The following is a 23,291-nucleotide window of genomic DNA, read 5'->3' on the forward strand; positions in this document are numbered from 1 at the left end:
GGCCTCCCCATTCTGATCAGTTCCCATATCGCTGGCTCATTAAAACTGGAATCTGCAATGGAGGCATCTGTTCTCTCATCCCACAAATTCAAAACCCCTTTAAACAGTTTCAATAGCATCAGAAATAGGTTGAAGATCCGTGCAGCTGGTGCCTGAACCAGGACTAGTGCACAGACCCTTACCAAGTGTCCAGGGTTTGAGAAAGATCTGGAAAAGGGAGAAAGAAGAATAAACTACAGATGGCTCAATTCGAGGCAGATAAGCCTCGGGGCTGGGGTCTATGAGGTCACTGTGGGGGCTTTCTGGGGAGCATGTCAGTGGAAACTTCTCCTCTGTGTCCCACAGCCAGGTCCAGTGACTAAATAGCAGGCCCAGCAGAAGGCAGGATGGCCCACAGTAAGACTCGCTGGCTCTTGCTCCCTTCACTAGCTAAGAAGCCAAGAACAATGAGATCCCCAAAGGGAAATTAAGCCCAGGGCTCAAGGGTGTACTGCAGGTCTATTCAAGCCCTTTTTCTCCTGACCAAAAGCATGAGGGAGAGAAGCTCTATGCTCACAGATTCCACCCTTCCTGTGGAACTGGCTATGGGAATAGTAGGAGGAAGTTAAACATGGGGTGTTAAATAGAGGACAGAAAAGTTTGAAGTTGGATACACTTCATTTTCTTTATAAAATTAAGAAAAATGATGTCTTCACTGGTTTTACCTGATAAAGTGAACATGGGAAATATTAATTCCAAATGTAACTATTCTAAAATGTCTGTGCTAAAGACCTCCTCAGAGGCAAATCTGATGTTAACTTTCTATCACCTGGGATATGTGGATTGAGATCTCAACAAAACATTTCCATTGATGAAAGGGTAAGGGACTTCTTTAATTTACTGTATGTTTGATTGAGGAAGATTGATTGGGTTCAGGCCTGAATCACTGTAGTATCTTTTTAAGCACTTATTAAGAATGTTTTTATTCTAGACCTTTTCTTTGGTTAGAATTCTGTTTTTCAGTATCAGTGCAAAGTCAGCAGGGCATTTGGAAAATAACTTATGTAGAATGTAGAATAAAAAACCATATACACACCAGATGATTGTGCACAAGTCTGAGGAGAGTATAGTTGGTCAGAGCAAACATAACTGAAACAGAATGGGAGTTAGCAATATCCAAATTGTTATGAGAAAAACAACATCTACCAAAACAATTCCACTACCTACAAAACACAAAGATATCCAACCAGGTCTGGGAGATAGGAAGAGACCATTCAGATCATTGTTAGATGAGTTTTAGCTAAATTCTGGTTACCTTTCTTAAAAGAATAGAAGAGAAACTAAAAGTGGACTGAGCTGAGCCAAAGAATTGAGCTCTAGACTAAAGAAGGTAAAATAGAAAGGAAAAAGAAAAGATGAATTCAATCCGTTACTGAATTTGATTTGTCAACCCTGTTGGAGCCAAGGCAAGTTCACTGGCATTAAATGAAGACCACACCTAGAGCAGACAAAACTCTTAGTCATAACCTTCTCTGTGAATTCTACCTGACTGCCTTTAATAGGGCAACTGGCTTCCTTCTTTGGGCTCCCAGGTAAACATTTTATCCTTATCTTTATTTAGCCTATCTTATTACGGTAATAGAACATAGAAGCTAAGAGCCTGGGCACTGACTCTAAGGTTGCCTGGCTTTGACTGTTCTTCCCCTTACTACGTATGTAATAAATAGCAAGTTATAGAAACTTAAGCACCCTTTGCCTCAGTTTCCTCATCTGTAAAAAGGGATTAATAACAGTATCTACCACAAGTAGTGCTTTGAAGATTAAATGAGATAATACTTGTAAAGCCTTTAGAATACAACTGATGTTATCTGTTAAATAAATATTTATCATCATTTTTTCAAAAAAATACATCTGCTTAAAACAACTGTGTGAATAGAGACATGTCAGGAAGAATGTTTACTTTTGGGCTGAGAAGTTAAAAAAAATTATGTTTTTATTTCCAGGACACTCCATGCCCCCTGTATATTGAACTGAACAGTTTCAAAGCAATCTAACTGAAGTTCTCTATAACTAACCTTTGTGCTTGGATATATTTCTTAATGACCTGGGGCTGAGGACACAGTGCTGACATAAGAAAGAGGAGACAGACAGTATGCCTGGCCAATTTGTTATCAAAGTTTCCCTCCAATACCGACAGTCTTAAAAAAGTGACTTTATTTTCCTTGGTTTCAGTTCATTTAAAAATCTTGGAATGGGATCACAGTTTATGAGATTTCTACCCCATTCCCATCCTTTCTTCAAAAAGTTTAACAAGTTTACAAGTTTGGGGAACCATTCTGAAAGGATAATGAAAGGGAGATGAAAATCAGAAGGCTATCCTCTGCAGAGTAACATGTGCAGTTATCTGGAGCTCTGGCACTGGGCATGTGAGTTGTGATGAGATGGTGGGCCTACCCCCAAAACCATTCACAGTCTGGGAAAAATTAAAAGAATTTTAGACAAAACATCAAAATCTTCTCTTTTTCTGAAAATCCCAAAAATGATAGTATCGATGATGTTAGTATTTTCATTGCTTTAGTGTCTCTTAAAAGAAGATAAGGGGCACCTGGGTGGTTCAGTTGGTTAAACGTCTGACTTTGGCTCAGGTCACGATCAATCTCATGGTTCACGAGTTTGAGCTGGGCATCAGGCTCTGTGCTAACAGCTTAGAGCCTGAAGCCTGCTTCAGATTCTGTCTCTCTGCCCATTTAAAAAAAAAAAGAAAATAAGGACTTTTTGTTTGTTTCTTTTTAGATAAGCAGTGCTTAGATGATGCTTGAAATTGGGATTTTTCTAGACATAAAAAGCATTGAGGCCAATTCCATGACACTTGATTCAATAGTTCAAAGAAGAGAAAACAAAGACCCCTAAAATTTTTATCAGCAACATAATATCAACACACGTAGTGTGACAATATATGCTGTGTCATATCAAAAGACCAGTTAATGGTTAAGAAGAAAAAAATGTATTAATAAAGCCCTCAAATTAGAATATAACAATAAATTTATTAAAGATAGGAAAATTGGACATATCATCATAAACTTTTTTCATCATTTGAAAAAATTTTATTTTTCTTCTCTGTCACTAATGTAGCTCCATTGTCCAAGTAGACAGTGCTCACATAAAACAAACAAAAAACCCACATCCTTCATTCCAAATTTGGTTGCTAATAGGACACCTATAAAAAAGAACCTGAGCCTGGGTGGGTCAGTTGATTAAGTGTCTGACAATGGCTCAGGTCATTATCTCACAGTTCTTGAGTTCAAGCCCTGTGTTGGGCTCTGTGCTGACAGCTCAGAACCTGGAGCCTGCTTCAAATTCTGTGTCTCCCTCTTTATCTGCCCCTCCCCCATATTGTTCTCTCTCTCAAAAATAATTAAAAAAAAAAAAAAAGAACCTAGGCTCTTTGATGAGTTGCTGATTCCAAGTTTAGAACAATGGAAATCAAGATGATTTTGTCATTGCTTTTTGAAATAGAGCAATGATAGTTTCAAACATCCCTGGAAGTGGTTTTAAATAAGGAAAATAAAATCACCTTGAAGAGGCTCCAAATGGTCAAAGTGTGACAGAAGCATCAAGAAGAAAATTAAGTCAATTGGTACCCACTGAGTCTATAAAACCTATAAACCCAAATGATATTCAAAAGGGTCAAATAATATAAAGCACAGCCAAGCAAAGTCTGATGTGAATTAAATAAATGCTGCCTGATTACAAAAACATAAGCCTATGACCACCCATCATGGACCCGAGGGGCATCATATGGTAAAATGCAACATATGGTAAAATGTAATCCTGGTTTTCAAACTGAAATGTATATTGGAACTAACTGGATTAAAAGTCATAAACCAGAGTCAGAAGTAGACTCTGGGAAAATAGGTTTCTAGAACTCATGGTTCCAGAAAATAGTGTTCTAGAACATTGGGGGCAGATACTGCTCAGGTACCCATCTGTAAATTAATGTTACCTTCTTCCTCTGTTAGAGTATGTGCTCTTGTTGACCTTGATTCTGGTGTAAGAACCCGGGCTCTTTCATGTTTATAAGCATTTTGTTAAATGAAAAGCATGGATAATTAGTTTTCCTGAATGAGTCCAAGTATAAACACCTGTGGTACAGCGATATATCCTTTGTTTCAGACCTGGCAGCACCTTACACACAGGCAACTGCATATGCACATTAGGGAAATATGGCCCAGGAAAGTTTTGTTATGATAGGTTGCATTCACTTCCACCCTCTCTGGTCAAACCATTTCTGCTACATTTCTATATCCCTGGCTAATTAAATGGAAATTTACAGTGACAGTGTATGTTGGGTCTTTATCAATCCATAATTAACATGAAACACTGTAGATTCATTGTAATTGATGGATTCATATAAAAGTGTGAACTGATTTCTCAAAGGTTTTTTTTTGCCACTACGTGTTATCTCAATAACTAATACTGGAAGTAAAATATGCTATACAATATTCTCCTGTGGTAAGAACTATTCTAAGGTTTAGAATTTAGGAGCTTTGACCATCCATTGTTCCACAAGTTGGTGAGGTGAGAGTTATTTTTGCATACTAAGGGAAGACTTAATATTAAGTTAGTATTGACAGGTGTCCTCACCCCAGTACCACCCAAAGGTTGGTTACATAAGCACAAATTAGCCAGAAGAGCCATCTTGCCCTGAGCCTATCACTACATCCTGTGTAACATGGGTCCTGTCCTGAGCCAAGCATAGTGAGGGCAGGGAAGGAGTTGTCCTGAAGGTTGCCTGAGGAGCTCACCTGAAGACACAGAGGCTGGGAAAAAGAAGTCAGTAAGTGCTGAGCAAGGTCTCAAGTTCTATTACAAAGATGAATGCCAGAACAGGTATGAAGAATGGCTAGAAGGGCAGAATAACAAAAGACAAGAGGACTTCCCACTCCGGGAAGCACCAATACAGAAGCCAACATAAACACTACTTACCATTATCCATACCAATAACACTACCTTAACATAAGATCCACATGTAAAATATCTACCACACCCTTGATATAAAGTTATTCAATAAATACTAATTCTCTGTCTTTTCTTCTAATTCCAGTCATTAGCATTAGAGAATTATTTCAATAAATTTATATCAAGCAGCTTCCATGGATGGCCAAGTGCTAGTTAAAGAGAAAAAATATTAATTAAACCTAGTTAAATATTTAGTTAAAAATAATTTAGTTAAAATAATATTGAATAAAATAATACACAAAATGCTTGGGAAAAAACTGACCATTAAGATGTTTTCTCTATAAAAGTTCTTCCTCTTCTTTGAATAGGTGTCTGTCTCCATGTTAATAGCCTCAGTTTAGAAAACTATGAAAGAAACAAATTTCTCAAATGTCATATTTTTCTAGAGGAGGAGAGCATATTGAGATAATAATGGTGTATCTCATATAAGATACTATATTAAAAAGGCCTAGGGCACCTGGGTGGCTCAATTGGTTAAGTGTCTGACTCTTGAGTTTTGGCTCAGGTCATTTCCTCATGGCTCATGAGTTTGAGCCCCACATTGGGCTCTGCACTGACAGTCTCTCTGCCCCTCTCCCACTCATGCTCACTCTCTATCTCTCTCAAAATAAACAGACTTGAAGAAAAAGGCCTTGTTTGACCCACAACTATATGGTCAACTAATCTCTGACAAGCAGGAAATAGCCAATGGTAAAAAGACAATGTTTGGAAACACTGGATGGCAACAAATGGTGTTAGGAATACTGAATGGCAACATGCAAAAGAATGAAACTGGACCACTTTCTTACACCATATATAAAAGTAAATTCAAAATGGACAAAATACCCAAATGAGAGACAGGAAATGATCAAAATCCTACAGTAGAACACAGGCAGCAACCTCTTTGACCTTGGCCCCAGGAACTTCTTATTAGAAACACTGCCAGAGGCAAGGGAAACAAAAGCAAAAATTAACTATTGGGACTTCATCAAAATAAAAAGCTTCTGCACAGTGAAGGAAACAATCAACAAAACTAAAAGGCAACCTACGGAATGAAAGAAGATATCTGTAAATGATACATCTGATAAAGGGTTAGTATCCAAAATCTATAAAGAACTTAGCAAACTCAATACCCAAAAAACAAATAACCCAGTTAAGAAATAGGCAGAAGACATGAACAGACTTTTTAAAGAAGACATCCAGATGCCTAACAGGCACAGGAAAAGATGCTCAACATTACTCATCGTCAGGGAAATGTAAATCAAAACCATGATGAGATACCATTTCACTCTTGCCAGAATGGCAAAAATTAACAATACAAGAAACAACAAGTGTTGGTGAAGATGTGGAGAAAGGGAAATCCTCTTGCACTGATGGTGGGAATGCAAACTGGTACAGCCACTCTGAAGAACAGTATGGAGATTCCTTAAAAAGTTAAAAATAAAACTACCCTATGATTCAGCAATTATACTACTAGGTATTTACCCGAAGGATATAAAAACACAGGTTTGAAGGAGTAAATGCACCCCGATGTTTATAGCAGCATTATCAACAATAGCAAAGCTATGGAGAGGGCCCAAATATCCACTGATTGATGAACGGATAAAGGAGATGTGGTGTGTGTGTATATCTATGTATGTGCACATGCACACACACACACACACACACACACATACACACACACCATGGAATATTACTCAGCCATCAAAAAGAATGAAATCTTGCCACTTGCAAGGACGTTGATGGAGCTAGAGTGTATTATGCTAAGCGAAATATGTCAAAGACAAATACCATATGATTTCACTCATATGTCGAATTTATTTATTTATTTATTTATTTGATTTAGTTCTGAGAGAGAGAGAGAGAGACAGTGTGAACAGGGGATGGTCAGAAGAAGAGGGAAACACGGAATCTGAAACAGGCTCCAGGCTCTGAGCTGGCTGTCAGCACAGAGCCTGACGTGGGGCTCGAACCCATGAACCGTGAGATCATGACCCGGGCTGAAGTCAGATGCTTAACCGACTGAGCTACCCAGGTGCCCCTCATATATCGAATTTAAGAAACAAATGGATGAAGATGGAAGGGTAGATAAAAGAGAAATGGAAACAAACCATGGAGGAAGGTGGGTGAGGGTTGGAGACTAGATGGGTGATGGGCATTATGGAGGGCACTTGTTATGATGAATACTGGGTGTTTTAAGTGAGAAATTACTCCCAAATCCAATTTTGCACTGTATGTTAACTAACTAGAATTCAAATAAAAAATTGAGGGATCCCTGGGTGGTTCAGTTGATTGAGCGTCTGACTTCAGCTCAGGTCATGATCTCATGGTTTGTGGGTTCGAGCCCTAAGTTGGGCTCTGTGCTGACAAACAGCTCACAGCCTGGAGCCTGCTTCAGATTTTCTATCCCCTCTCTCTCTCTGCCCTTCTCCTGCTCATGCTCTGCCTCTTGCTGTCTCTCAAAAATAATGTTAAAAAAATTTTTTTAAATGGAAAAAGGAAACAAAAGAAAAAAGGCCTTATTTACTGCAATGAACTAATGTATAAAGTACCAGTGATTTTAGTGTTCCTACACTGCATATATGGAATATTCTAATCCAATATGAAGGTTTATTGAAGTAAGTTGCCTCAAAAAAAAAAAAAAAAGATCTGTGCATGCCATCTTTCTCACATTCATTGCTCTCCATCATTCAGGTGTTTCTTCCATTGAACACCTGTCTAGTTTACTGAGGTGTAAGGAGACAGACTGTGGTAGTTGTACTTTTCAGGAAGTATATAAGTTATGAGTAGTTCATTGTTTGCTTTGGAGAAGGAATATGTTCATAGATGCCAGTTTCAAAACCATTTCACTCTTTTATTGCATTCTTGGGTTTTTCCTTTTCCTTATCAAACATCTGTGCAACATCCACATAAGTAGGTTAGGAATACATCCAATGGAACCTTCTGAAATAGAGCCAGGAAACAGATCTCACTAAATCATAGCAAAGGGTGGGTGGTCAAGTACCACAACACTACAACATAAACACACGTGCAGACACACATGCACACACGAATGAAATCTTACATTTGAAAGACAGCAGGTGCCAGTCAAAAAGTATGCTTGACAAAAACACTGAAAAATACATACTAAACTTTAGATTAAAATAACAGGGATTAGCTGTGCACTTTATATAATGTATTCATAGCTTTAAGACTTTGTAAGCTGTCTAGTTTTTCAAACACCAACTTTTCAATTAAAAGGGTGCTTGCTTCTAATGGAAGGATGCATTATAATAAATCAGATGAGATTTTTGCACTCTTATCCAGAATGATTTTATGCTCAAAGCTCAGTGACACTGAAAAAACTAGTATTTTGAAAATATTTTTGGCATTAAAAGAAGAGTAGAATTTGCCTTAAAATAGTCCTTTTTGGTGCAAAAAGCAAATAATTAGGAGAAACAAACAAGAAAAAGGAAACAAAAGCCCCAAAATGAGTAAAACTTTAGATTTTACTGAAGGAACTGCAGCTTTATACTTCATTTTACCAAAACTACACAGGCATTCTCTGTTCTGTAGAATGACTGGATTAGGCTGCCAAGTTAGCCTGAATTTTATTTGTAGTTTTCATTGCTATGATTCAGCAATGCCCACTACTACTAAATAATCAAGATATGGTAAAAATAAGCCATATTATGGTTCCACTTCTTGAGAGCATAACCCCTGGCATATACAATTTACACAAAGAGAAATACTGGAATGAATTTGAACTTTTTTATGCTTGAAAACTAAAGCATATTCAATGTCAATAAGGGCAATTGACAATGTTCTTAACCAAATTAACCAGATTCTATGAATTCCTTCTGGTCAGTTGTCAAATATTTGGGGGAGGAATCCATACTTGAAGTCCAACTGAAGAATAAGGGATAAGCTATCAGGAATATATTTTGGAAATGTAGTAGTCACAGTACTTCCTGCCAGAGAACTTCACAAGGCAATTTAGAAATGCTAAAAATTTACCTTCATTAGGAAAAACTCATTTAATATGTAAATTATATGTTTTCCCCACGTTTGACAAAATGTACCAAACTTAAAGTTGATCTGTAGAGGAGAGTAGATGTTCTTTTTGGTCATTATTTATAAAACAAACAGTAATATAAACCTGACTGAACCACACATCACAGTTAAGAGTAATGAAGTCCTGATTAAACATCTGGATCTCTTTAATAGCAACTTCAATATAGTCATCAGTAACCACAGAACTTTGGAATATTAGAATAAGAATGTATGATCCCAAGCAAAGTTTTGACGAACACCTCTAGCTCCATTCAATGTTTGGAGTTGGGAATTCAAATAATAGAGAATGAGCCGAAAAAGCACTGACATTCCAGCACCTGTAGCTCATTAACTGAATCCACTTGGGCAAGGAATTGCACCTTTTGGAACTTAGGTTTCTTATACTTGAAGCAGGGATACTACTACTCATGTGGCCCCATTCACACAGGATTGTAGCACCAAAGCCAACAGCAGTGCAGCAGTAGTAAAAGAGAAAGTAATAATGTGGCTTTCATTTTCTGGGTGCTTATGCTGTCCCCATGGACTAAAAACAACATAGTGAGATAAGCATGCCATCGTTTTGTAGACAAGGAAGCTGAGGCTCAGAGAGCAGAATTTGCACAAGGTTCTATGTGTGCTGCTGGCAGAATCCAAGTGTGAACACAAAATACTCTGACTCTGGAGGTCAAGATCTGGTTCACACCTCAAATGCATTCCCATGTGTCATCTAATGAGGTAATGCTACTGACTGTACATTATAAATGGCAAAGCACCACAGTAATGCAATGTGTTATTACTGCCATTTTTTAAGTTGCTAAAATGTATTTTCTGCTGAATATATAATACTATTCTCATCAAGAGCCCATTAATTCAGGAAACTAAGGAAAAAGCATGAATGAATATGCAACTTGTCACCCAAAACATGGAAACTAACTTTAAAATAGAGGTGACAGTTGGTGGTGTCATTTCGTACATTTGTGCATTCACACATATCCACACAAAGTCCCAACCCACAGACATCAAGTATCTCTCAAGATGCCAGTGGAAGTTGCTGGAATCATTAAAAAGCCAGGAGATTTGCTGTGTATGGGTCATGGCTCCTCAAGCCCATACTGATAACCTGGCAGGCTGCTTACAGGAGATTATTAGAGACATAGGACAAGCATGTTAGGCTGCAAATAGTCTGTGGCCAAGCCTCCCAGGGATAACAAAGGGCAGCAAGTTAGCAAAGCTGAACCTTTAGCTTCCTTTTTGGCACCCAAAAACAATTACAGCGAACTGGAAAAGTAAAAAAGCCATATCAACCATCTCCACACTGTCCTAATTTTTCTAAGCACTTAAAACAGACAAAAGATTCCATTTACCAAGGACAGGTAAACGAATTTATAGTTAAATTTACATGCTATTTACTTGTAAACACTATTTTCCTAGAAATAGGTTCAGTCCTGAGTGAAAAAGAAAAAAACAGAAAAAAGTGACCTTTATACTTCTCCTCTACATTTCTGCTTGTCTGAATTGTCCTCATTCTCTAGGGCCTCCACATGTTATACTTAGCTGATTCCATCACAGGCAGCAAGGACCCAAATGTTTATGACCACTCCCACTCTCCCTTTACTGTGTTACTGCTCTTTGTTTCTTCCAGAAGAGATGAAATAAGACCTGAAGGCCAGAATGTACAGGTACGTGGATTACACACTGCATGATCTCAAGTGGTACTTTCACACCATTCCCTTCTCAGAAGTGATCTCACCTTCATCCTGGATATGTGCTGTGCACAATCTATACAGCCATACTCAGCAGACCTATATACAGATCCAAAATCAGAACAGGCATAAAGAATTTTATTCATTCATCTGTTCATTCACTTAACTCAATAAATACTTATTGTATCTAGCATGTGCCAGACACTGATGGGTCCTGGGCAAATACGAGTAAACAATAACGTAAAATTCCTGCCCTCAAGGAACTCACAGTCTAGACATGTCAACAATAGTAACATTACAGAGTAAAGCATGCTAACCATGGGACAGGAGGGAATTCTTATGCAGTCCTGGCATGAGGGAAAGAAAGGAAGGCCTTACCGCATTTGGGTTGACCTTATGTCGAAAGCATGTGATGTTCACCACATATGGCCAATCATCAGGCTCCATCAGCACCCCAGCAGCATGAGCACATGTGACATGGAAGGAGGCTGGGCAGCGGCCGTAGGAACACTGGATGCAGGCTCCAGAGACCTTCTTAACTCGGTGTCTGCAGAAGATGCATTTCTGCATGGTGAAAATGAAGAAGAACATCAATTCAAACTCTGTAACTCAGCTTATTTCCACACTTCACAGAGTAATAGCTATTAGAGATGCAGAAAACTGATTACATCAACAAGTCCTGACCCTCCAGGGGCCCTAGTGATGAGAGCAACTGTGACAATATAAGTCAAGTACTTCTAATGAAATGCACTGCTATGGTCACGTACTACCAAACAGATGCTGAAATACTTGTGGTCAGGAATACTTTTGCATATGCTTCTTCAGGCAAAGTGAGGAAAAGCCCCCAGGGTGCTCCTATAAATCACCCATGAATGTTTAAGTTGCTTCCCTTTTACCTCCTGCATGGCAGGACTTTTAGTACATCAAGAGATGGAATATGGGTTTGGAAGACAGTACCTACTCTCCTAAATTAGATGAGGTCTTCAGAAATACCCAAAATACCACACAGATAGTCTAAGTTTTCTATTTACAAGGAACTGTAAAGTGTTAAATGGTCCAATGTGGAAAGTAGGGGCTCAAGTTCTTAATAATACACATCTGAACCCTTCATGACTAACACAAAAATATGCTTCCCAAAGTCAGAAAATTGAAAATCACCCCAAAGGGCATGATTTTGTTGAGTATCCATCCACTATGCCTGGTGAAGAGAGAATGAAAGTAAAAACAGCAATAAGATTACCACCATCTAAAAATTGAATCACATACAGTTAGCCCTAGACATTATCAGTATATTTATTATGAAAGATGAGAAAAATCAAACAGCTTCACTATATGTACAATTAGTAAATACTTGAGGATTAGAAAAAAGTGGTTGTAGAATAAGGTTCAGAAAGCAGAAGAAACAGAATGTTCAAAAAGCTTGACTTTTCATTCCTATGGATAAAAAGGTTCTGCAATCAGATCAAATACTGGTGCAGCTGCTCTTTTATAGGAACATTTTCCTTCCTGGGACAGGAAAGGCACTTAAACTCAATGCCTTTTGGGGATCATAATATTTTATCACAGATCTGTAAGAATCAATGTGCGTTTAACTTCTAACTCTTCTTTGCCTTCACATCCAATCAGCTACTTCAGTCTTATAGATTCTGGACCTTAATCTTGCTCTGATCTCTGCCTACCCATCTATACCAACTGCCACTGACTCTGCTCATGGTACCCAGCATAGTAGTGTCTTTTATTTCACTCCATTTCAATTTACTTTCCCCAGAAAGATGCCAGAGTGATCTCTTTACAACATAAATCCAAGGTCAGCCCCCTGCTTAAATGTTCTTCAGTGGCTTCTCCTTATCTCCAAAACAGTCCAGAAAAAAAAGGAGCAGCATGAGATGGAAGAGGAAACCTTAGAAAAGACGCTTGTGGTCCATCTGAGCAATCTTATTTCTCACTAGTCCCCATGGGAGCTCTCCACTCCAGGCATTTACCTAATCTCCCTATACATCTGGATTCAATATACACTTAAGCATTTTTAAAGTGGGGGTTAAGGATGTGGTTTAGTTGATTAAGAAACTACACACAAACATACAGAACTAAAACAAGATCCATTATAATTTGAATAATAGCATTACTTAATATCTTGATGTCTCAGCAATTCTTGTTACCAGTTTCAATACATTCTTGGTAATTCTTGGTATTTTGGTATCATTTTTTAATGTTTATTTATTTTTGAGAGAGAGAGCAAGAGAGGGAGAGAGCACAAGAAGGGGAGGGACAAAGAGAGACAGGGAGACAAAGAATCTGAAGCAGGCTCTAGGCTCTGAGCAGTCAGCACAGAGACCAATGCAGGGCTCAAAATCATGAACGAGATCATGACCTAAGCTGAACTTGGATGCTTAACCAACTGAGCCACCCAGGCGCCCTGGTATTTTGGTATCTTTTTGCCAATTCCAATCTTTTGAAATGTGTTGGAAGATATAATAGCAAAAACTCCTATCAGGAGCTCCAGGCATAATCAGGCAATCTTTTAAGAGCCTAATCATACTACCTAGATGGCAGCATTTGAATAAGTTCAGATATTGATAGATATGAAAGGAGAAACTATATCCTAATTATACAGGATTTTTTTTAAAGTAGCAAAAAGTATTATGATTTAGATAATTAATGAATTGGTAACACCAGCCTCTTCCATCATTACCTTCCTTATTAAACAAGGACTTTACAAAAAAGGTGAAGGAGGGGCGCATGGGTGGCTCAGTCACTTGACTGTATGACTCTCAATTTCAGCTCAGGTCTCAATCCCAGGGTCATAGGATCAAGCCCCACATCGGACTCTGTACTGAGCATGGAGTCTGCCTATGATTCTCTCTCTCCCTCTGCTCCTCCAATCACTTGCACACAGGTGCATGCAATCAATCTCTCTCTCTCTCTCTCTTTCTCTCTCTCTCTCAAAAGATATTTTAGGGGCACCTGGGTGGCTCAGTCAGTTGAGCGTCAAACTTGAGCTCAGGTCATGATCTCACAGTTCATGAGTTTGAGCCCTGCATCGGGCTCTTTGCTGTCAATGTGGAGCATGCTTTGGATCCCACTTTGGATTCTCTGTCTCCCTCGCTTTCTCTGCCCCTCCCGTGCGCTCTCTCTCTCTTTTGAAAACAAAAACAAACAAAACAAAAAAGAACCCCCCCCCCTTTTTTTTTTTAAGGCAAAGGAAACAGAGATGATACACTTAAGTCCAGTGAGGATTCAATCCTTAGAATCCAGTAAGAGAATGGCCCTCTTTTCTCTCAGAGGCTGTCATCTCTAAGGATATAACCATATCCTTTGCAAAATCAATCTAACCTCAGACTATTATAATTGATATATAAATATAAATTATAATTATAAACATCAAACAGGTTCTTGAGGAGATAGAGAAATCCATAAAACCGAGTAGAGGAACCATTCTGTATCTTATAGTACAACCTATGTTATATTTCCAAACTCCATTTTCACTTGCTGGCTACTAAACCAGTTATTCTGTACCCTGGCTAAAACATCTGTGGCAATCTGACACCTACACATGTCTTGGCTCCTTGACTTGATAATTTAGCAGGGCAAAGACAAGGACAAATAGATACTTACTAAGAATGTTACAATGGAATAAGCTCTATTAAGGAAGTAGAGACAAAATGCTATATGGAACCAGAATGACTGTGCAATGAGTTATGCTTGGAGGCAAGACAGGGAAGAAGGCCTACAGGAAACACATTGCTGATTGAATCAAGATAGTGGAGTCAGCCTGCGTTACAACCTTCCCAGCTCCAACTCCTAAGTAAAGAGAAAGGAAAAAGAGTGAAACCATAAGAGTACTGACTATCAAGAAAAGGTGCAACTAACCCAGGGAGAAAATCCCCGGTAAATAGCTGTTGGTAGATATCTGCGAGGAGCCAGTTCTCGTAAGGCCAGTGCCAAGAGTAGAAGCAAACACCTAAAAGACAAGCTACACACTGTCAGACCAGCCCATGGCCCATCCTGCCCCAATTATTATCAGCAGATGAGGTCATCCTATCTGATCTGAATCTGAGTCCTGTGATCTGACTCATCATTCACCAATAAGACAAGAAGATTCTCATTTGGGCTGAAAAAAGAAACGATGTGCAACCAAAATATACAATCAGACATTTTAAAAATCAAAAACACTTGAGGGAAAACAAAAATAAAATGAGAGCTGCTATGATTATTACCAAATAGAAGAATATCTGACCCAAGGAGTCAGGTAAGTAGAAGCAGGAGATGACTTTAAAAGAGGTACAGTACATATTATGATACAGATTCCAAAATATATCCCATCAATTAAAAAAAAAAGTAACAACTATATAGCTCTAACAAGTCCAAAATATCATTGTAAAAAGAATCAAGACTGAATGCTTAGGTGGTTCAGTCGGTTAAGTGTCCAACTCTTGACTTCAAATCAGGTCAGGATCTCACAGTTTATGAGTTCAAGCCCCACACTGGGCTCCACACTGACAGCACAGAGCATGCTTGGGTTTCTCTATCTCCCTCCTCTCTCTGCTCCTCCCCTGCTCATGCTCTCTCTCTCTCTCTCTCAAAATAAGTAAACATTGAAAAACAAAGAATCAAGATGTACTGAATATTGGATTGCATCCCACTGAAGATCAAATTAGCAAACTGGAAGATGGAACCTGTAGAACAGGGAAGAAAATATCAAAATAACGGAAATAGAACACAAATGCTAAGCAATTTGGTAAAGAGATCCAGATAATTCTTTCCAAAAGGCATTCTAGAGGAATAAAAAAAGAGAAAAAAACAGAAATTTTCCCAGACCTTAAAAAAAGTGCAAAACAGGTAAGATTAAGTAAAAAAAATCACCTAAGCAGATCTTAGACCTTGAAATAAAAAATCCCAAAATCTTCGAGAAAAGAGAAAGATAAGACTAATTTCAGACCCTCCAACTTGTAAAAGTGAATGTTAAGAGACAATGAAACAATGTCTTTGGTTTCTGAAAGAAAATTAAATTTGGTCTATATTCAGCCTAATTATCATTCAAATATGAGGACAAACATAAGGAATTTTTCCTTTTCTTTTTCATAAACAAGGAACCGAAGTGTGAAGTGAAGAACAACCAAAATGCTAAATATGTAGATAAGTCTACATGAATATTGACTTTATAGACAATAATAGTAATGTCTTTTGAGTTTCTAATATAGAGAGAATATGAACAGATGACAATTAAAGTGTATAAGAAAGAAGCAGTAAAAGAGATGCTTGAAATATTCTAAGGTTCTTGAGTTGTCTGGGACAAGGATAAAAGCACCAACAAACTAACAGTGTGAAAAACAAAACAGAGTAAGGAAAAATAATAAATTCAAACAAAGGCATGAGAGGAAAGAAACTGAAGCAGCACAAACAGGAGTAAAGGGAAAGCACACTGTAAGTTGCTAGAACTAAACTCAAATATGCCAGTATGTTATATGTAAACAGACTAAACTTTATAGACTAGGGGTAGCAAACTTTTTCTTACAGTGCCAGATAATAAATATTTTAGGGTTGTGTGGTATATAGTCCCAATTGCAACCACTCAACTCTGCCACTGTAGCACAAAAGCAGCCATGGATAATCTGCAAATGATGAGTGTTGTTGAGTTCCAATAAAAGTTTATATATATATCAATAAATACACACCTTAGTTTGCTCACCACTGCTTTGGCCATAGGCACATATTTGAAGATAGTAAGCTGAGAAATGATACAGTTAGTATTTAAGAATGATCACTCTAGCAGCAAGATGGATCCAGGTGGAAAAACAAACCATTAGGATGTCACAGAAAAACTGATGCACAGGATGATGAGGACTTGGGCTGGAGAAATAGCTCTTAAGAGAAAGGTAAATTTTGAGTTTTTTAACTCTTATTACCCTTTGTTGATAGAGGTTCTAGGTCTTCCTCCAAAGAGAGCTCCTCATTTAAGATCAGGTTGAACAGTCTGTGTCCTGAGGGAAACAACCTCTTTAGCAGTGGATGGGGGTAGAGGCAATAACAATTCTAGAGGGACAGGGATAGAAGGGAGCTTGTGAACGGCAAGATTATTGGGCATTTAAAAGCAAAATAGATTCAGAAAGACAGGGCCATTCTTCCTGCAGTTCTCAGAGGTGCCAGTGGCCCACTGGGAAAGGGATGAGGAACCAACCAATTGGTGGATGACAATTAATGAAGGAGATTTGAAAAATCAAATAAGGCAGCCTAAAGGATCGTTGCTTTGGGTGCTTTAGAACAAAGTTGAGGAGGGGCTGTCCTCCAGGGAGGCCAACATAGCACAGCAGGAAGATGCTGGCACAGATGATGCTAGAGTGACTTTAAAGTGTCCTTTTCCTAGGGAGGATGCCTGGGATGTAACAGCTACTCAGTGAACATTTGCTCAATTAAACTTGAATCCAAACAAGTAGATTAGGGTGAAGCTATGGACCTGCTCACCTTTTTCATATAGAACTATGCCACAGGGATATTAGAGCAGGTCACAGGGAGACCTGCTTAACACGGATTGCTGGCCCCACCCCCAAAGTTTTAGTGTGTCTGGCTAGGGCCACTGAATTTGCATTTCTAACAAGTTCCTGGAGGTGTTGATGTTGATCCAGGGATCACATTTTGAGAACCATGGGTTGAGGATTAAAGGGTTAAAGGATGTTGATTATTCTGAGAGCCTCTAGGATACAGCAATTCAGGAAGTACAATGATTCTTCTGTGTCAAGGGCTGAGAGAATCCTCGGGCGAGTATGATTTATAGAGCACTGTACTTTCTTGAGGGACTGGATTTCCATACTTATTCCAATGGCATAGGCCATTAAGGCTCCTAATGGATTGAGGAATTAATGAAGTATCTGGCAATGAGGCTTTGTGTATCATTAGATTCCTTGAGCACAAAGGGCATCAAGAAATGATGAGCTGTGAAGGAGTTGGAAGTTCAAAGCACATCCCATTGCCTTTTTTCTTTTAATATGATTTCTAGTATGATTTTATTGTTGTTTTGCCAATTTTATGATTCTTTTTCCTTCCATATGTAGGCAGGTAATTCCCAAACAGGTGCAAATGCTTTTTAATTAGTGTTTCCCTATCAGACAACTAACAAGCTAATGATAATGATATAGCAGCTAATTCCCTTTTCCTTTTGCTCTCCAAAGATGCTTTTTCCAGCACTCTACAGACTCACACCACTCACACCATGCAGAACTGTCTGACCTCAGCCATCTAAGCATGTTACAAAGAGCAGACACTATGAAATGGTACAGTAAAACTCAATTCTGAATACGCATGCATCAGCTCATAACATAAGTCCTCTCTTTCCCCACCCTCCTCATGAAAAGTTATTTCTACACTTCAAGTTCAGAGCATTAAAATATATGGTTCATGATGTCAAGTGTGTTGAATTAAATCCTTATTTATGATATGTATCATAAGCCATTTATCCCATTGCTTTTTTGTTTAGTGAGATTCACCCTGCAAAATAAAAATGAAAAGCTAAGAAAAAGTCAAGAAGCAGGATAAAGAGGAAAGGGCAGAGGAATGAGCTCAGTCAGGCCAAGAGACATAGCTAGAAAAATGGGCAGAGGTGGTAGGGATCAGATCGAAGGCTGCACTTATTCAAAACAAGGCTAGAGAGTCATTGTTGGCCCTGAGTAATTTAAAGAAGCACAAAAGAATTCTAGAACTGAAAAGGCCACAGTAGTTTATACATAGACTGATAAATTAACAAATGACCCTTGAAAAGTAGTATGTCAACAGCCCAGTCACACTTTATATTTTAGATCTATTTTAAATTAAATAGATAAAATCTATTTTATTTTAGATTTATTTTAGAAGATACACCACAGAGAAGCTCATCAAATAGGAATCCTTCAGGAAGCACTTTTTAATCCCAGCACCAGAACTCTGACTGCAGACAGCAGGTGTTTAATAAATATGCACTTATTAAATGAATTATTCTTTCCTTATTATAGATCATGTGTTAGTCCATTCTTTCAGCCATTTCAATACTTATTAAATATCTTCCATGTAAAAGGCACTTTGCTAAATGTGAAAGAAGACACAAAAATTAAAAAGATATAATCTGTGTATTCAAGGAACTTAATCTGGCATACAAAAAATAGCTGTAACAAAAGCTTTGCAGTGGTCATTACAATAAGCAAGATGACGTGCTACTGGATTTGGAAGGAGAGAGGGCTGGAGAACCAAGGTGAAACCAACATGTGCACCTCAGTGGGTCACTTCCATCCCCCACTCCTAGCACTCCTACCATCCTTCTACTGAGAAGGTCTCAACGAGGGGCAAGACAGGGTGACCTTCATGACAGCCACTCGAGGGACACCACATACAGGGCAAGACAGCAGGTATGATTCTGCCTGAATGGCTCAGGTCATGTGGCAGCAGAGCTCAGGCAGGTGACCCGTGCACCCCTCTGAACTAAGGGCACAAGTCACCGAGTGCAGGCACCATTGATGGGTCAGTTCCATCAGGCTGGCTCTAAAGAACTTGTAATAAGGTAAAAATGGGGTTTCTCCAAAGTCAGAAGTTTTCTATAACTAATTTCTTGGAGTTTAGAGACAACATGCAATGCTTTCTCACCAGGTCAGACACTGCCCTGGAGAGTGTTGGGACGTGCTATACACCAGCTGAGCCTGCAGCAGCAGGGATACAGGGTTTGCCACAGGGTTCAGAGAAGCTGCCAGCAGCATTTTAGAGAACTAGGGAAGCTAGCAAGAGCAGGTGGTGCTTGCCTTGGAAGGACTAGCAGGTCTCAGCCAGTGTGTGTGCAGTAGCATGAGGAAAGAGGAAGGACATTCTAGGTAGGTGTAACAAAGCTCAGAGATGGAAAAACATGAGGCAAAACTGAGTGAAGTGTGAGCAAAGCTAAGGGATATTAAGCTGGAAAGGAGAGATCTCAGAAGGTCTTGGATAGTCCCTGACATAAACCTCACCTTCTCTTGCCAAGATGAGGGACTGACGAAGGCTTAGTAGTGGAAATTAGAACTTCTATTTTATTAACAATTTTCTAAGTGACTTAGGTTTAAACACAGGCAACCAAGCAATTCCCAGACTAGCCCATCCAGAAAATCAGAACAACCTTTGGCTAAGAATGCCTGTTGGTCAGACATGTCTCTTTGCTTGTCCATCTTTTGCTCCTCAGCAGTTGGACAAATTCTACTTGTCTTCATAACAAAGGTATCTGGCACAGTGTACAAACAAAGTATCTGTGGCGTACGCTGACCAAAGACCACACTTCTCCTGCCTTCTCTGTGTGGACAGTATTTCATAGTAGTTGGAAGCATAGACTGGGAAATCAGATAGACGTGGTTTTGAATTCTAGTTCCGCACAGGCACAACACAAGGGCAAGTCACAGGAGGGTAGGGGTAGGGGGCCTGAACACACAGAAGTGAAGAGAAGGTCCTGGGGGAAAAAGGCTAGCCTCTGAATGCTTCCTGCCCTTCTTTCCTATCCTCCCTCAACAGAAAATGGAGCTTCCCCACTGCACTTACTACCTGGGCTGCACAGAAAACCCAGACATAAAAGCAGCATTTGCAAATAAATTAAAGGCAACATCACAATCTCTTGTTGAAAGAGCCACTTCACTGATAGTATATAGCAGCATTTGCTGAATCACAAAATAGGCAATGTTATCTATGCTGGGAAAAATCAATCACTTATCATTTCTACTTCTCTAACAGCCTGTTTGGATTCTATCCTTCATTTCAAGTTTATTTCAAATTTAAAGGGCGAAAGGGGCATACAATTACAGCATACAGAGAGCTTTAGAACAAATCTTATTCTGAGTACTTATTAAGTGTCACTAAACATCTTTCAGCTGATGGGAGGGAAAAGAAAGCCTCCTAAATCACAAACTAAACATTCTCTAAGTACTTTAGTATTTGCATTTTTATTTCTTTTTATGTTAGTATTAGAGAGCACCTGTTTCCTAGAGGAAATTTCATTATTTGAAATTATTATTTATAAGAGATCAAACAGGAATTCTTACTCTCCTTGAATAATGCATTTAATTGAACTCAAAATTACTGAATTATTTACTTAAGATTTTTAAAAAGACCCTCTGTTCTTTTTGGTACAAGTAAGTCCTACTAAAGTCACTGAGGGGTGCTTTCCACCCTATTAATAAAAAAAACAACAACAACCCAGATTTGTAAAGTTACTTGTAACTGAGGAGGATTTCTAAACTCATTTTCTTTAGATCTCTCTGAATCAAGGCTGGAAATGATAATACTTTAATCACTTAATTCTCAGTTTTAAATTTAAAAAGAAACAATTTTCCTGTCTCACACAATTTTGGAAGCCTGGCTTGCAAAGCTTTCCACTGCTCGAAGGGCAGCTCCCCCACCCTGGTCAAAGAAACTTTATTTATTATGAATATCAGATATGATTTGCTATTGGCATTTTCAAATCAAGGACTATAAAATAGTTTCTATTTACTTCTGGCCTCGAGCCTGACGTTCTAAAGATATTTGACCAAAAAATTAATAAATCAAAGACAGAGACTTTAACAGTATTTGTTTTGAGACAGTGCAAACTTCCAACTCCATAAAAGGCTGCAGTATTGTTTAGTTCAATGTTTTTTTTAGAGAGGTGCATATAGTTTTTTAAATCTCTGTTTTCTGTAGATTTATTGAAATTGCATTCATTGGTGAAGTCTGGGTCAGAAGAGTAAAACATTTCCCATTCACCAATATGTAATGAGGGAACTAGGTTATGAATCAGGTTCTAAGTACCTCTCTCTTATCTAACGTCTGACACACAATTTTTAGCAGTTTAAACGAACAATTACATACACTCCTACTGCATGTGCTTATCTCAGTGAATGGTACTTATTCGAGTGGTTGGGAAAAGGAAACATCCAGAAGCCTCATCAGTTTTTGCTGAAAACTCTACAAGCTGCTATCCTGGGACGTGCTTCCTGCTTTGAGTACCAAAACTGTCCCATGGTTCCTGCATATATCTAACCCTTATTGGAGACTGTCACCCATGAAGTGCTTGGTCTGTGGCCTGCCCCAACCTCTTTGCCTCTTGTCATTCGATTATACCAGCCTTAGACCACATCGAGAAATTTTGTGCTTATGTTAAAATGCCCTGGCAACGTGTGCCCAAATAGCCCTGAGGAAGCAGTGATAAAAAGCTATAAAGTCAATGTGGTACAGTCATGTCCCAGGTGACTTTTCAGAGGAAGGACCTCTCCAGTAGAGACAACTGTGGCCCTGAAAAGAGCTGACTGACAACGTGAACACAGATTGTCCGGTCCAGAGCCTATCCTATCTTCCGCAGCCTCCATCCCACTGCCTTTCCTGTTCAGGTTTCTACGACAGTCGTCACTTCAGGAGAAAAATCGCCCAACAGTGAGCTTGAGGATTTATCTTCTAGATAAGACAAATTATCCTTCCCAGTTTCAGAAGTGGACAAAAGGCAGTTAAACAGGCTCTCGTTAAGGGTTTAGGACTGAATTTTAGTGCTGCCCCTATTGAGTCCCTGAACTTGCATTACCAATAAGGAATATTGCTTCTAGATTATTTTGGTAGACTTCCTTTGAAGAATAGTGAATGATCTATTTGTGGGTAATTTCTCCAAGCTTAGTTACTACATTGGTCAAGTAAAGATGAACAACTATCCCTCATGAGAGTGTCCTCAGGGTTAAAAGAAATAACATACATAAAAAGTTTTGTACAGTGCCTAAGACACAGTAAGAACTAAGCAATGCTGCCCCATCTGTTCTAAAACCTAACCACTCTCAAACCCCAGCCCAGCTCCTCACATTATAAAGACAGCTGAGCCTCTTCCTTCACCCAGGTAATAGAGATCATCAGGCAGAAATTCCTCACCTGTCCTGCCCTCCCCTCCACCCTCATATCCACAATTTCAATATATTTATGCTCATAATTACTCATAAATTAGGTAACTATGGCTTTGTCTCATCTTGTTATCTAATGCTCTGGTAGTGAAGCATGTGTTACCATAGCACGAGCTAATTTTAAAACTATTTTAATAAGTGCACTTCAATATTATTTCTCCTATGTAATCCTGTGTGTTTTATTTTAAATACTTAAAAACATTTTTCTGAAAAGAGATCCATAGGCTCTGCTAAGGATATTGTCAAAGGAGTCCAGGGAACAGAAGAGTTAAGAACTCCTGACACAGAACTGTTAAAAATGATTACAGTCACTATGGACACAGTGGTTACAACCATGTACACAGAGATTTCAATGAACATCAAGTTTAGGTTAGTGGAATTCTGGGTTTTCCTTTTCTCCTCTAAGGTTGTTGCTTTATGTTTTTACAATAATATAAAAAAGAGGATAGGGCAAAAAACAATGATATCTTTGGACCTATTTATTCCTCTGCTATCATTTCAGGATCAGAAGTAGCCAGCTTACTCTCACAGTGAACCAACGGCACCATGTATTACCCTCTCTTTCCCTGTCTTTGCAACTAGCCATGAACAGGTCACAGAAAGACTTGTTCTACAGCTGCAACAGAGGAGTAAGACAATTTCAAAAGTGCAGATTTTCTTCATGAAAGTAACAATGCCTTATCTACAT

At 38.7% G+C, this 23,291-nt stretch overlaps 1 protein-coding gene across 6 annotated transcripts in view; it reads right to left on the bottom strand.

Annotated features, from left to right (window-relative positions):
- KDM4C (lysine demethylase 4C) overlaps positions 1 to 23,291 on the bottom strand; it is a 426,956-nt gene that overhangs the window by 56,861 nt on the left and 346,804 nt on the right. For all 6 annotated transcript variants that reach the window (XM_077774817.1, XM_077774795.1, XM_077774812.1 and 3 more), the window contains one exon: positions 11,091 to 11,276. In XM_077774817.1, the coding sequence (XP_077630943.1) occupies positions 11,091 to 11,276 (186 nt within the window). The remainder of the gene's footprint in view (positions 1 to 11,090; positions 11,277 to 23,291) is intronic.

Source organism: Crocuta crocuta, unplaced genomic scaffold, assembly GCF_008692635.1.
Source record: "Crocuta crocuta isolate KB4526 unplaced genomic scaffold, BGI_CrCroc_1.0 scaffold251, whole genome shotgun sequence".
Lineage (NCBI taxonomy): Eukaryota > Metazoa > Chordata > Mammalia > Carnivora > Hyaenidae > Crocuta > Crocuta crocuta.